General features: G+C 38.4%; 1 protein-coding gene across 2 annotated transcripts in view; it reads left to right on the top strand.

Moving 5' to 3' along the window:
* Nucleotides 1-13924, top strand: part of POLA1 (DNA polymerase alpha 1, catalytic subunit) — a 195831-nt gene that overhangs the window by 35218 nt on the left and 146689 nt on the right. For both annotated transcript variants that reach the window (XM_018084261.2, XM_018084260.2), the window contains exons 24-25: nucleotides 85-234; nucleotides 463-585. In XM_018084261.2, the coding sequence (XP_017939750.1) occupies nucleotides 85-234; nucleotides 463-585 (273 nt within the window). The remainder of the gene's footprint in view (nucleotides 1-84; nucleotides 235-462; nucleotides 586-13924) is intronic.

Here is a 13924-nt window from a genome sequence, read left to right as displayed (position 1 = left end):
TTTTTCCCCCCAAGCTTTTCAGTTAACAGATTAAAATCTAATCTTCGAGCAAGAAAATGATAAGCTGTGGTGATCATTTGACAGGGTGAAGAAGAGGAAGAAATTCCAGAGCTTCCAGACCCGTCTGTGGAAATGGGAGTTTTGCCTAAAGAAATCAGGAAACTGGTGGAGAGAAGGCGTCAAGTTAAGCAGTTAATGAAACAGCCAGATTTAAATCCTGACCTGTATTTACAGGTGTGTTCTATAGAACTCCTTTGATTTTTCCTCCCGTTTCCTTTAAGTGCCCTGATCAGCCTTGTAGAATAGGGATGATTAGTAGTGAGCAGTGATTGTAATGTGCTTTATTTGTAGCCCATCATTGCTTCAGGCTGTATGAAAAGCTGTGAATGTAATTGTGAGCATTAAGTTCTATCCTCTGATGGCTACGGTTGGATCATTTTTGCTGGTTGTGTTTCTTTGCAGTATGATATCAGACAGAAAGCTTTGAAACTCACTGCTAACAGTATGTATGGCTGCCTGGGATTTTCCTACAGCAGATTCTATGCCAAACCCTTGGCTGCTTTGGTGACACATAAGGGGAGAGAGGTAAGTCATTAAACAGATTATACACACATGTAAAAAGGCTGGATTTAAGCTTTTTTTCACTGAATAGATGAATGGTTTTGGTCTTGAAGCTGCTTTTGGTTAGAAAACTGTAAATTTTTCTTTCTTGTACTGCGGAAGTTGGAAAAAAATGAAACTAGTATCTGGAAAAGAATCGGATAAATATCGCCAGAAGTATGACAAGTTGAAGCTCTAGCTAGATCCTTATTTTGGCTCTGTTTGGTTTCAATGGGCCAGATTATGGTGACAAAAAAAATCAAGGCTGCTTTCATGTTTTTCATGAATTTTCAGTTTTGCTTAATTGGTTAGTCTTTGATCTAGTGGTGTGCTTCAGCTTTGGGTGAGCTTGACTTTAGCCAGACTGTCCTGTGCCCCCTGGTATGTGGAGCTCCTGAAACACTAAAGTTTGTGATAGGGCTAATTAATCACAGGGAGGCAATGGATTATGTATCAGGGCTTATTTTTAGAAGCTGTTTGTTCCTTAAAATGAAGTTTTTTGTTAGCCTCAGATATTATTTTAAGAGTTGCTCTTGATTTTATAGGCAAAACTACTCTTGCTATTGATGAGGTTGGCAGCCCAATCAGTCTGGTCCCAGTGGGAGAAATAATCATTAAAGATCCAAAACATACCACCAATACACAGCATCTTAAAACATATTTTTTCATGATGTTTCATATTAGTTCTTTATAGACAAGAATGCCAAGCAGGAGTCTGCAAAGGTGCCAAGAACAGATGTGTCAGGATGGCTGGTCAACCTTTAGTTGATCAGGGAGATGGATGAGGTCACATCTCAGAGAGGCAGATCCTCCCTGTGATGTGAAGGCACAGCTCTCCTTGTTGTGGACTGACACCCAATGCACTGAAGGGTCATTTACAATCCCTGACTTACTTGCATGGGGGTGTTTTGTTTCTGGTAGCACATCTTTGATTTTAAAAGTCCTCCTATCTAAACAGTTCTCTAAGACATAACCCTGCATTTGCTGCCTTCCCAGTTTGCATAACCTGAATGTTTAACCTTACACACATGTTTAACTTAGAAATAACTTCCTGTTTCGATAACTGTAAATGTCCTATGCAGCCACATGAATTCAAAAGTTAATGTTTCCTTTAACGAAGTTTAAGTGTCTTTGTTGCTGTGAGATTCTGATGTATTTGTCTCTGAAGTTGGCATGCAAAGCAGCTGAGTATCACAGCTGTATATTTTCTAGTGGTATTTTAAAAGTAATGAATGTGACTTTTTTGTTTTTTGGTTTTTTTTTCAAATGATCTCCAGTAGTCATATAGAGCACCTGTCACAAACTGGATGTTGTATGGATACTTAAGCTTTTGGCCTCTGTTAAGGCTGGGAAATACTTTTTGTTTGCACATACAATTTATTCTCATTTGTTATCAGTTACGGGATGACGGTGCATGAAATTCTGGTGTTCCTGCTCTATGTTCCAAAGAGATGGTGAAAGGGGGAAATCCTAATTAGGTGATAAAGGATGGGCTAGGGAGCACTTTGAGGCATTCTCTCTTACACAGTTTATTTTTGGTTGGAAAGGATTTCTTACCTCTTGAATTCTGGTGGTTCTAGACCTGGGCTGGCTTGTGCAAAGCCTTTGCACCCATTTGAATCTCCAATTTTGTAGTTGCTCTGAGGTTGGGGAAAAACTTAATTCTGTGGCACAGTATTGCCTGAAAGCTTGTTGTAGCCAGTGCAGGTTTGAAGTTCCTCTGTGAGATGGGGCTGCTGGGAGCACAGTAAAGAGGTGCCAGTGAAAGTCTGGGAGTGGGTATGTCTGGCAGCACTAGTGCTGAGCTCAGTGGGACATCACTGCCTTGGTAGGTCTCCTCTGTGCAGTAGGAGCACCTCCTGTAGAGCTAAAATGATCTTTTCCTCCCCCCTCATTCTATGATATAGATTAGTATTCATTAATCTGGGTACTGTGGATAAAGCAAACTTGAACATTTGAAAACTTTTCAGGATGGTCTGTAATTTTGTGCTTCTGTGCAGTATGATAGGTTCTGGTGAAGTATGCTACATATGCTCTGTTCTGAAAACTTGTGTTATTAGGTAGGTAGTCAGTATACAGACACAGCTCTTCTAGTTGCTTATTTCTTGATTAGTAGGTTTTGACACAAAAGATGACACTATAGAGGACACACCTTAGTTTCTGGTTTGGTTTTTTTTCCTAAGTTGAAATATCTAATCTGGAAAAACATTACTTTACATTTTTATATTAGTGTTTCCTGTTGTATGTTTCCTCTTACCACTTACTTAACATTCACCTCTTTTATATTAGACTTATCTGGATGTTTAGGTTTTCTGTATGAAAAGGTTAATTAAAAAGTAACTTATGGAAAATTTATGGTCTAAATTTAAATGGCATTTTCTGATGATCAGCAGTTAATACTTTTTTTTTTTTAATGTTCCAAGGGGGCCTGAGTAAACACAGGTAGACTTGTAGAAGTCTAAGCAGGAAAAATACTGTGTGGGATGAAAATTGAATTTAATATCTGCACTAACACAATTAAAATCCAATTGTAAATCTTAGTGGGAAATACGTATTTCATGTTGAAGTTGTTGAAGTCCATCCTGGCATTAAGTTTTAACATATCTAAGAGAGACTGAGTTTTGATGAGTCCTGTAAATTGCTGTTTTCCACCTGTGTGACTGAAGACCCTTCCACTGAAGCTGTAGGAAGACTCAAGTGCCTCCTGCCAAGTGCTATGTACCACCTCCCCTGGACTTTTAACTTCTCTCTGTGGTTCGGCGACGCTGGTGCAGTAAAAGTAGTGGAGCTGCCATGGTGTTCCTTACAGTGACTAAAAATTCTTGTAATTATACATTGCCATTTTAAAAACAGATCATAGAACTGGGTGATCGAAGTCCCTTCCAACCCAAACCATTCCATGATTTCTTGGCAGTATAGTCCATAGAAGCTCAGTTCTCTTCAGGCAGCGACATACGAGCTAGCGCTTACCCTTTATTGTCCTTAAGACAGGGAAGAGAAATGTAGCAAACGCTTACAACTCTGGCCATGTGCAGACTGGATCCAGCGGAGCTTAGCGCGTGGCATTCCCGGGAACGGGGTTTTCCGTGGATCGTGTGGTAACGGCGGGGAGTTCTCGCTAGATGGCGATAGAGACCTTGGGATCCTTAATCAATTAAGACTCATTTTTGTCACGAAGTGTTTAAACGTTGATTATCAGGTTTTTCGAACGGGTCTGTCTTGTTGTGGGTAATATTTAGCAGGGGCATGTCAGCGTGAATTTGTCAGAATTTAATGTAAAGTGTGTCACATGTAGGCTGTTTAAGTTTTCGTGTGTTTTGGAAGGAAAAAAATGTGAAAAATTTATGGCAGGAGTGAGTGAAAACTATAGCTCAGATCTGTTTGACGTTTTTGAAAATGTAAATATTTTCCTATTTCGATTGTAAGAAATAAATCAGTTCTCATATGTACAGTAAAATAAAATACTTTCTACATTTGCAATGCAAAGCTTGCATTATTGTTCAGGAATGTGTTAGAGGGATTCCTGGACTTTCCCCCTCTCCCTCCCCCCCTGACACCTCCCATGTTAGTAAGCATTTGCCTGGACATTGCTCTTGTTGTAACTACAGCAGTTGCTTGCATGGAAAAGTAATAGGAAAATATTTAATGTATTTTTAGCTGTCCTTTAATGTAATTTAACAACTGGAAGAGAGATGAGTCGGTGTTGTACAACCAGCCAGCTCTGCACTAGCAGGCAGTGTAAGGTCATGCTGTTCTAGCCTCCTTAAAGGACAAGCCTTTTGATGAAGTGTCAGTTGTCTGGTTTCCTAAATGCAGGATTTCCTAAACGCCGTCTGCTGCAGGATTCTCCTACAGGACAGCAAAGTTGTTGAGGGAATTTAACTGTAGACAGCTTGGTTGCTAATGGTTGCCACTCAAAGCTGAGGCCTTTTCCAGGTGCTTGCTTTTTTCCCCACGTTGTTTTTCACTGTTGCATATTTTTACCCAAGCAAACTTGCTTTTGAAAGGAAAATAACACACTTACTGTTTTCAGCAGTGCTAACAGGTAACCTAAAGTTACAGTATGCAAAATAAAAGGGAGAGAGAGGCAGTTGGGTTAATTCCAACTTTCTCATTCAGATCCTTTAGATACATTCTCAATTAATAATTAGTTTAAGGCCCTGACAGTCAAAAGGAAAGAATAAAAACATGTTATTGCTGCAGTCAGGGAAAAGAATGGATGAGGGAGGAGAAAAATGAAGGGGAGAAAGATGAGCTCATTTTAAAAAAATTAAGGGTAAGTAAGTAGGTTAATGGCCTTCTATTGTAATTATGTTCCGTAAAGAAATCCAGGCATTTCTTTTTTTATTTTTTTTTTAATTTTTTTATTTTTTTTAAGTCCTGTTCATCCAGGGAAATTGATCATCAGCTACTTTCTCTTAATTGAACCTTAACCATTGTTTATACAGTCTGCAAGAGTCCTCATGTGCACGGGGCAATTGGCAGACTCCTGGTTTCTTCTGTGTTGTAGTATGGGAGAAGGGGAATTGGTGAAAGAGGGAAGAAGCCTCCTAAAATCTCATATAAGCATGCTGTCTATATTTAAACAGGGAATGCAACATCAATATAACAATTTTGAAAGACGTGGAACTTGATGGCAAAGAGTTTCTAATTGCTTTTAAATATAAAAAAGGCAAACTGAAATCTTATGAGAAGTAGTGCTAAATTGTTGCATTGTCCCTAAATGGAAACTGTTGGGGTCAAACCAGTTGTCACTGTTGTTAAATTTATCATTATGTACGCAATTGTGAGCCTGTGAAAAAGCTATGTATGTTATTCTGCATGCTAATATCCAAAATGAGTTAGAATAGACAAGGAGAGGCTGCTTACAATCTGAAAATGCGAACTGAGTACCAAGTAGTAGAAAAATTACGGAGCATCTTAACATTCCTTGAAATACTATTATTGTTAGTCAAGTGCATGAAATGACATCTGGTCTGATAAAGACTTTTGCATCTCCAAGGAGAGGAAATGAAATGTTTCAATTAAGAAGAATGGCCAGAATATTCTGGGTGAGGAGGAAATTAGTGAGGAGGGAAAAAAATTATTTTGTTTTATTTTGGGTGGCGTGTTGGTATTTTTTTTTTTCCCCCTTTGGACAGAAAGGTTTTATTTAATGGATATTCACTGAGAAATGTTTAGAAAGATTGATCAGATTCAAATTGATTGTACAGCAAGTCAGATGAATAGAGACCTTTTTTTTTTTTCTTTTTTACTGCTTATTTTAAGATTGTGCTATTACGGGAGGTGTGGTGCCTCTCACTTCCTGACTGCTGATTTCTGTGGATGGGTTATAGCAATTGCATGACCCCATGGTGAGTTGGATCAGCCTGGTGATCCGAGTTAGTTTTCAACTCCGGAGGAAAACCAAATTGATTTCAGTTGGATCAATGACTCAGGGACTCACTGCATGCTCCTAGTGCTGGTGGAAAGGAGGAGGCTGGACAGTGGGGCAGGCCCAGTGTGAGATGTAAGGGGTCAGGTATGGCCAGCTATTTTTCAGCTCATACTGTGGGGTTGATGTTAAGAGGACGAACACGTGGGGGTTTTGTTTGGTTGTTCTTGTCTTTTTTCTGTACTTTTGGTTTTTTCTTATAGTTTCCTGTCTTGTATTTTTTTTCCTGTCTTGCCGAAAGATACAGATTTTGGTTGAGTCATATCTTAACCTGGCTGACTAGGTAACAACAAGATACTCCTCACCAGAATTGTGGTAAAACTGAAAACAAGGTTTACTGGGAGATGTGAAAGAGCGAGATCTCTGGAACATTCTCCATACCTGAAATGTAACAGTATGTCCCCTTTTAGAAGCCATGTGTGTTGGGTAGAGGGCTGATGTTAGGATCAGGAGAGGAAGAAATCTCTTCACATCCAGTGGTAGCAGAAAGACTCTCAGATGTGCAATAAAATATTGGGGAATGCACTGGAATCCTGCAACCCCCAAAATTTGCCATACTTCGGCTTCAGAATTACTGAAGAAATCCTTTAAACCTATCTAGAATACTGTAGGGATTAACAGTTCCTTTCATGGTTCTCTTCTTCAGATACTGGCATAGAGATGCCTCATAAAAGGGAGATACAAGAGCATAGGTCCTTCACTATGAAGGTGAGAGCTTTTGCAGCATGACTCCATCATTTGTAAACTGCTTAATTTCTGTTTTCAAACAAATTTGTTTTCCAAAACCCACTGTGTTAAGGTTAGAAGATTATAAATCCTAACTAAGATTATAAATCCAAACTGATGTTTTAATGTTTTTCTCCAGCCTGTATATTTGTTAGCACTGCATGTCTTTGCTGTGCACATTTTCTTAGTTCATTAGTGGCCTGCCATAAAATGCCTTGTGTTTTGAGACTTCAGCAGAAATTGTTCTCTAGGGTATTATTGCTTCACTCATCTGCATCATGCATTTATCTTAAATTGGATGTTGGCCTGTTCTAGAAACCATGGGTTTAGATACCTAGATAGTAATAAAGTTTTCAAAATAAAAGGTACTTCAAATAGAAGTTAAAAATAATTTTCATTTTCAAGCACTATCCCTAAGAGGATAGAAAAACGAGTCTAACTGAAGTGTTTGTCTCCCACGAGACTTAAATAAATATTCATTCTGTCCTTCAAAGATAGGACACTTTGATCTCATAATCAAAAATTTTCATATATTTCCTGGGAATGTTGCCCACTATGCAAAAGCTTAGTGTTTTATCACAGATTGTCTTAGAAGCTTTTTGCCCCATCCACAGTGACATGATCTGTTCTTTTTCCTCTTGAATGAATACTCATTTGAGCCTACTAGATGTGCTATTTTCAGGTAATGGTTTAAGGATGGTGATGATCCTACTCTGACATATAGGGAGAAGCTGCAAGCTGGGTTTCTTCAATCTGGAGAAAAAGCCTTTGAGGATGGAATTGACTGTGGTCTTAAGAAGAAGCCAGACTCTTCCTAGAGATGGACAGAGTTGCACCAGGCAGGTCTATCCCTGTCTTGGGCAAGAGGTTGGGTTAGGTGATGTCCAGAGACCCCTTCAAATCAAAATTGGTTTATGACCATCAGTTTAGAAGTTCCTTTAATTCACACTGAGATTTATCATCAAGGTCAACTAGATCTAACAGATGCAACTCCTCATTTGAAGTGAAGAAGACTGGAAGGATGAAGATATTTCGGCAGTGATACTTGTCTTACCAGGATGTTTTGGTTTCAGAGCTAAAAAAATAATGCTTGTGTAGTTTGAATGCAGGTTTTGCTGTATGGATCAGGTCATGTGGTCACTGCAAGTATGTCCTTTCTCTGGGCTGTGCCAAGATTCATTGGCTTAATTTAGAAGATAAGCACGGACAGCTTATGCTATTTTCAGCATCGAAATATACTTACGAGACAGATGAAACAGTTTGTTCAAGGCTTTTATTTATCTGTGGAAGATGGACTGTCTCTACTGCTGCAGGTGCAATACCTTGTAAGGATTCAGGAGACCTTGATGGGCAATGTCAAGAATTCTGACTGGGACAAAGGACTCTTGAGAAGTAGATGTAGTTTAATGGCCTGGTTCAGATCTCTTACCTTAAGCAAGGAAGCCTGTAAGTCAGGCTTACATCCTAAGCTAATTTGTTCAGACTTCCTTCATAGTAGAAGGAGGGCAGTGTCAAAGCTGGATGAAATAAATCCCCCAAATTTTAGAGCTTGATTGGTGATTGGGAGACATGTGGAAGCTTAAGTTATGCTTACTTGCTCTTTTTGCTTTCCTTCCGATGGTTGTGCATAATGTAATGCAGGAGATGTTGCTGGTGTTTGCATTGTCTTTAGTTTCAGAATATTCCCTTTATCAAATATGGGTAAGGTTTCAGGGAGTAGGATTAAATTATTTATGTTGGTATGTGCTCTACAATTTGATATTTTTGTTTGCTGATTTGAACCACTAGGAATAGTTGCTCTATAAAATCCTATTTCAACACCTGGATTAGTTAAAAAAAAAATCCATTTCTCTTAACCTTTCATTTTAATTCTTCTATGGTTTTTTGTGTTCTAACTGACAACCTTTAAAAAGAGCAAGAAATAATTTTTTAGGTTGTTGGGGGTAGGGAGTGGTTCCCACTTATGTCAGTGAAATGCTTTGCTTATCAAGCAGTGCTCATCAAAAACGTGGAATGATGGAATGTCATTTGAACCTTACTGCAGGGATTAGTCCCTGGCAGTTATTTCTCTGTGAGCTTGTGCTAGTCTTGGTAATTACATGAGACTGAGAAAACTTAAAATTTGGATAGTGGTGGTTGATAAGCCTTGGTTTCAAAAAAAAAAAAAAAAGGACTGTTTTGCCCTGCAGTTTGGTTCTCTGACTTGTTCTGTGCACAGCATCACTTTATTAGGCAATACCACAGTTTGCACACTAGTAATTTATTTTCTGTTTTCTCTGAATTCAGTGCAAAGCATGTTTTCAATGTTGATTTCATTTTTCTTCCTTGATGCCTTTAATTTTTTCTGGGATATCAAACTGTCACAAGCTTTGTAATACTGTCATTTGGAATTGGCAGGTGGAAAACTGACATAAATCCATAGGAATGTCTCAGTCCTGTGCTCCAGGGTTTTTCAGCCTTGCTGATTGTTTTTGCTCTGGTTGGAATTTTACTTGTTGAATCTAGAACTTCCTTGGCTGTACCCTTTGATTTTTGAACAACCAAGATATAAGTCAATGGCAGGTGATGTTTTGGTTTTCATGTGAACTCCTTAATTTCTCCCCTTTCTCCTCCCCATCTCCCTCAGAACTCAGTATCATCAGCATCTTTGAACGTAGGCAAATTCCATTTTTGTATTTGCTCAGAAATCTAGTGGTTCCTTTAAATTTTAATAGGGCCTCTGCCTTGATATTTTAATATGTATCATACCTGGGTTTTTTGGTTCAGTGCATAGCTTCATATTTTTCAACTTAGAGTTAGTTGTCATCTTGGAGATAAAGAAAAATCAATAAGCCCATACTTAGACTGAGAACCCCTGCAGAAAGCTTTGATTAGAGAAAAGCTTTAGATCTGACTCTTACACGCAATTGTCCATCAGGTGGCAAGTGATTTTTGCATGTACTACTGTGTACCTCAGATGGTAGGGGTGGAAAAAGGTCTGTTACATCATGAAGTTCATCTTCCAAAGTATGTATATAGTTACTTCAGCAGAGACACAATTCTTGATGTGGGTTTTTTTTGTTGTTGTTGACAGCTGTTGTCCTTCAAGACGTCACTTCTAATTTTAATTTTGCCGTGGTTTTTGATCTGATTGCTTTTTGTGATCACTAATTTTTTAATAGATTTGGAAGACAAGCCTGCCTTCAGTAGGAATGTGTTAATTGACAGGTGTCCTGAAGCTTTACATTCTTGGCAGTGGTCCAGGATGACAGAGCAGTAATGATTTAGAAACTGCTGTTCCTTCCTGGTGAAAGGATTGGAGGAAATCTGTGAGGTTATTAACTACTACGCTCTTCTAACAGATTGTGAGAAGATCATTATGGCATCTAATTAGTTGAGATTACCTCCTTTATGCAGAATGTTTGGGGTTTTTTAAAATTCCTTTACATGCTGCCTTGTGACTTGTACTGGTATTTTTTTCTCTTCTCTCCAATGTTCTGGATGGTTACTCTGAGGATTTGAGTAAGGGATCATGTTCCTGCCTCTGTGTGGTGTAATTAGCACAGCTATTTAAATGTTATCTGGAACCCATTTACCCTATCTGTCAGTTGCTGCTTAGTTCAGTGGAAATGCTTTTATGTAAAACACAGAACAATACTTCTGACTTGTAACAAGATTGGGTTGAATTTAGGGAACTGAAACACTTCATCCTAGAATAAAAATGTCTTGCTGAATCAAGGGTAGAAGATTATGAAAGCTGCCACTTTTAAAAAGTGTATTATGCTAACATATGTATATGTATAAATTGAATTAGCTGTGATACTCCTACAGGGAGAAACTTCCCACTGATTCTAAAAAATTTAAGGAAAAGCTGACACATGAAATTTTCCTCCCAATTTGTATGTTAGCTTTTCAGCTGGTCTTAGAATATTTGAAATTGATGCCTGATGGGGTGTGGGGCAGATGCTTTCCTTTTACTTCCTAGTAATTTTCTAGGAAGCCACAGAGGTTCCTTCTGTGGCTTAGAGATATTTGTGTTTTATAGGGATCTAATGGCTTTTATAATGATTTTTATTGCTCCGAGGCTTACGTGGAAGATAAACCACATAAACGATTTTTGTTTCCATTCAAATAAAAACAACCGTCCCTTCCCTCCCACCCTCCTTTAATGTACTGACCTTTTGCCATCCCATATTTTGGTGGTAGATCTTGAACTTAAATAATTACAGAAGTTTCTCATCTTTCATATATGAGCAAGCCATGTAGTTTTGGGTTTTCTTCAGAAAGAAGGGGCTCCTGACATGCTGACCAAGTAAAGATTAATTAATTGTGGCTTTTGTTTGTGTGTCTCAGTTTTCATCCTGGAGTGTAAGCTTGTGTCACTTTGCTCTGTTATAAATACTGTGTTAAATTACAGCAATTTTTTTTAAGAAACTGTTTGATTTTTTGCCAGGGATTCCTGAGCCATCTAGTAATAGTTTCAGGGATCCTATTCCTTCTCTGAAAATCAGTGCCAATTTTGGACTGTGCAGCTGTCCCAGTTTCCTTTTTATTAATTTTCACTCCAGGAATAAATTTTTGTTGTCTGATGTTTATTCTATTAGTGTTATTTAAAGTCAGTTATTTCCTTCCACACGTAGATCTTGCTTTACTTGTTTTTTTCCCCCCTTTGTATGTTTTTCTTAAAATGGAAAAAGAAATTGATCTGCCAGAGGAGATGTGATGGTAAAGCAGTATGAAGTGGCATTTATTTGACTATTCCAGAAATGATCCTTCTGTTATTCCATACAGTACTGCATAGCTTTTGGCTCAGCTGGTCTATATAATAGGGGAGAGCCTCCCTGCTAAGCCAAGCAACTCCTCTTTGCTTTGAAGAGCATTTAAAGCATGTGTGGTAGAAGATTATCACAATTATCAAGTATCAGTAGTGACTTAGTATTTGTCCCTGGCCTTTTCCATCTTAACTTGAGGAAAGTCTGTTTTGTGACTGTCTGTCAGCCCCTCTCTCTGAGAGGAACTGTGGTTAATAGTTTATTAATAGTTTGTGTTGTAAGTAGACAGTCACAGCCTTGCTATACGCTCTTGAGCATAAAGGGGCTTTTTTTTGCAATTTTATATAACATGATACTCCTTTCACCATTTAATCTCTTTGGACAGACAGCGTTGGAAGCAGGGCATCATTAGTGGTGTTCAAATTCTTATGGTTTGATAAGTTTTTCTTAACTTTACCAAAAAAAAAATCAACTTTTTGCATGCTTTGCGTAACATGGAGTTGTTGGGTTTTGTCTTTAAGTTTCGGTACTTGTGTTATGACCAGTAGTTGATTTAGGAATACAGTTATCCACTATAAAGAGATCAGTTATATTAGTTCCCTGGAAAGAAGACTTGGTGCTCTCTGAGTTGTTGCAGTGAACGTTGGGAGAGATGGAGTTTGGGAAAACCTGAATCAGTATGCATACCCATAATGAAAAAGCTTTGCATGTTTTGCTTTTCACTGTTTTTTAAATGCAGTGGGCACAGGTCCTTAAATGTTAAGTCAGCTGTGCTTAGTGTTTGGAAAGAAATGAGTAACGTGAACTGCAAATAGGTTTTCCCATAAGGCAAGTAATTAGGTGTGTGCTTACTTGAGGATGGAGATGGAACAAAGGGAGAAGTGAAATTGTTGATAGGATAGTTCAAGAGAAGATTAATTGCTCAAAAATACTAGCAGCTTCTCCGATAACTTCAGAGTCTTGGAAATTCAAACGAACATAAAAACATGAAAACGACTTTTACCCTCAGTGTTCAGTTCAGTCAGTGTGTCAAGAAGTTAAATGTCAAGAACAAAATAAAACCATCTGGAGAAGATAGCTATGGGCCTTCAGGTCACAAAAATTACCTGGAAACACTGAATGCTCAGAACTGTTAAAGAACAGTGCTGCGTCACACTGAAGGACGAGCGACTTCGTCTGCGATTCCATTGAGTCCAAAATGTACAAGAAGTAAAAAAAAAAAGTTGAATAATTAGTCCTATTCTGTACATACAACTAAAATAGCAAAGATTTATTGAACTCTGTAAGTCAAATGGGAGAGTCAATGTCTGCATTTAAACAATTCCTGTTTACTGGGAGCTAAGAAGAAACTCCTCATGGGGAAAAGGGCTTCAGCTGCTTTGCTGAGCTGCACCTGATACTAGACTTCTGGGAAAGAAATATAGGTGAACTACACACAAAGTCTGTACATGAGGGAGAGAATCACTGCTTAACTAGGTTTGGGTTTTGATTTTGTGTTTTTCCTACAGAAGAGAGCAGCTGGGTAAGATCTGTGGGAGTCATGCTTCCAACTCTGCTCCTTTTTTGCTGATGCCTTGTGTTGAACTCTTCCTGGAGGATGAAATGTCTCTTGGCACATTTGTTGCCATCTGCTGTTTGTCTCTGTTGATAAGGCTTAGTTAGCACTTCTGCTAGGAAAGTGCATGACATAGTTTCAAAAACTGCTCCATTTACCTGTTGCTGTGGGACGAGGCAGGCCCTGTTCTAAATGTTTTCCAGCTGGTACATATCATTACTGTTTCAGATGACATGAAAAATGATAATTGAAACTACAAGCCTATTACGTAGTAAGCTTTAATTAGTTAAACTGCTTCGTATTCGTTTACTGTTGGTGCTAATGCTCTTGAAATTAATTGGCACTAAAGGGGGTTCAAAGTTTATATGCAATCATTGCTGTAATAATGTGCTATATTACTAGGTAACTTGGCTTATTAGGTGATTTCGTTCTCAATTATTGCTGCAAGTCAACAAGGCCAGAGTAATTATCTCACAAACAATAGCCTTGCTCCCAAGACAGATGTAGCCAGACCCTTCCTCTGGAGTTTTGCTGTGTTCTAGTGAATAGGAAAGGGAAGGTGATCCACATATGTCACCCAACAGCAGATGGGGAAGATTTTTTGAAAGTGGGATAGCACACTTTCAGATCTTCTGTTATGCTAATAAAGTTTTGTGTGAGAACGATAGCAATGCCAATCTATCAATGACATCAAGCCCTGGCATGTGCAGGCCATCAAAGCAAACTCAGAATGCCTTTGTAGGCATAGCTGGACAGTGTAAACCAGTTGCTACTAGAGTGAAGGTCATCTCTCGTTTTCCTAGAGTAGACTAAATACCTAGCATACACATTGATTAAATTTTTTTTTTTAAATAGAAG

This window comes from Manacus vitellinus, unplaced genomic scaffold (assembly GCF_001715985.3).
Source record: "Manacus vitellinus isolate BGI_N305 unplaced genomic scaffold, ASM171598v3 scaffold_7_pilon, whole genome shotgun sequence".
NCBI classification, from domain to species: domain Eukaryota; kingdom Metazoa; phylum Chordata; class Aves; order Passeriformes; family Pipridae; genus Manacus; species Manacus vitellinus.
Note: the sequence above shows the minus strand (reverse complement) of the source record. Positions and strands in the feature narration are given on the sequence as shown.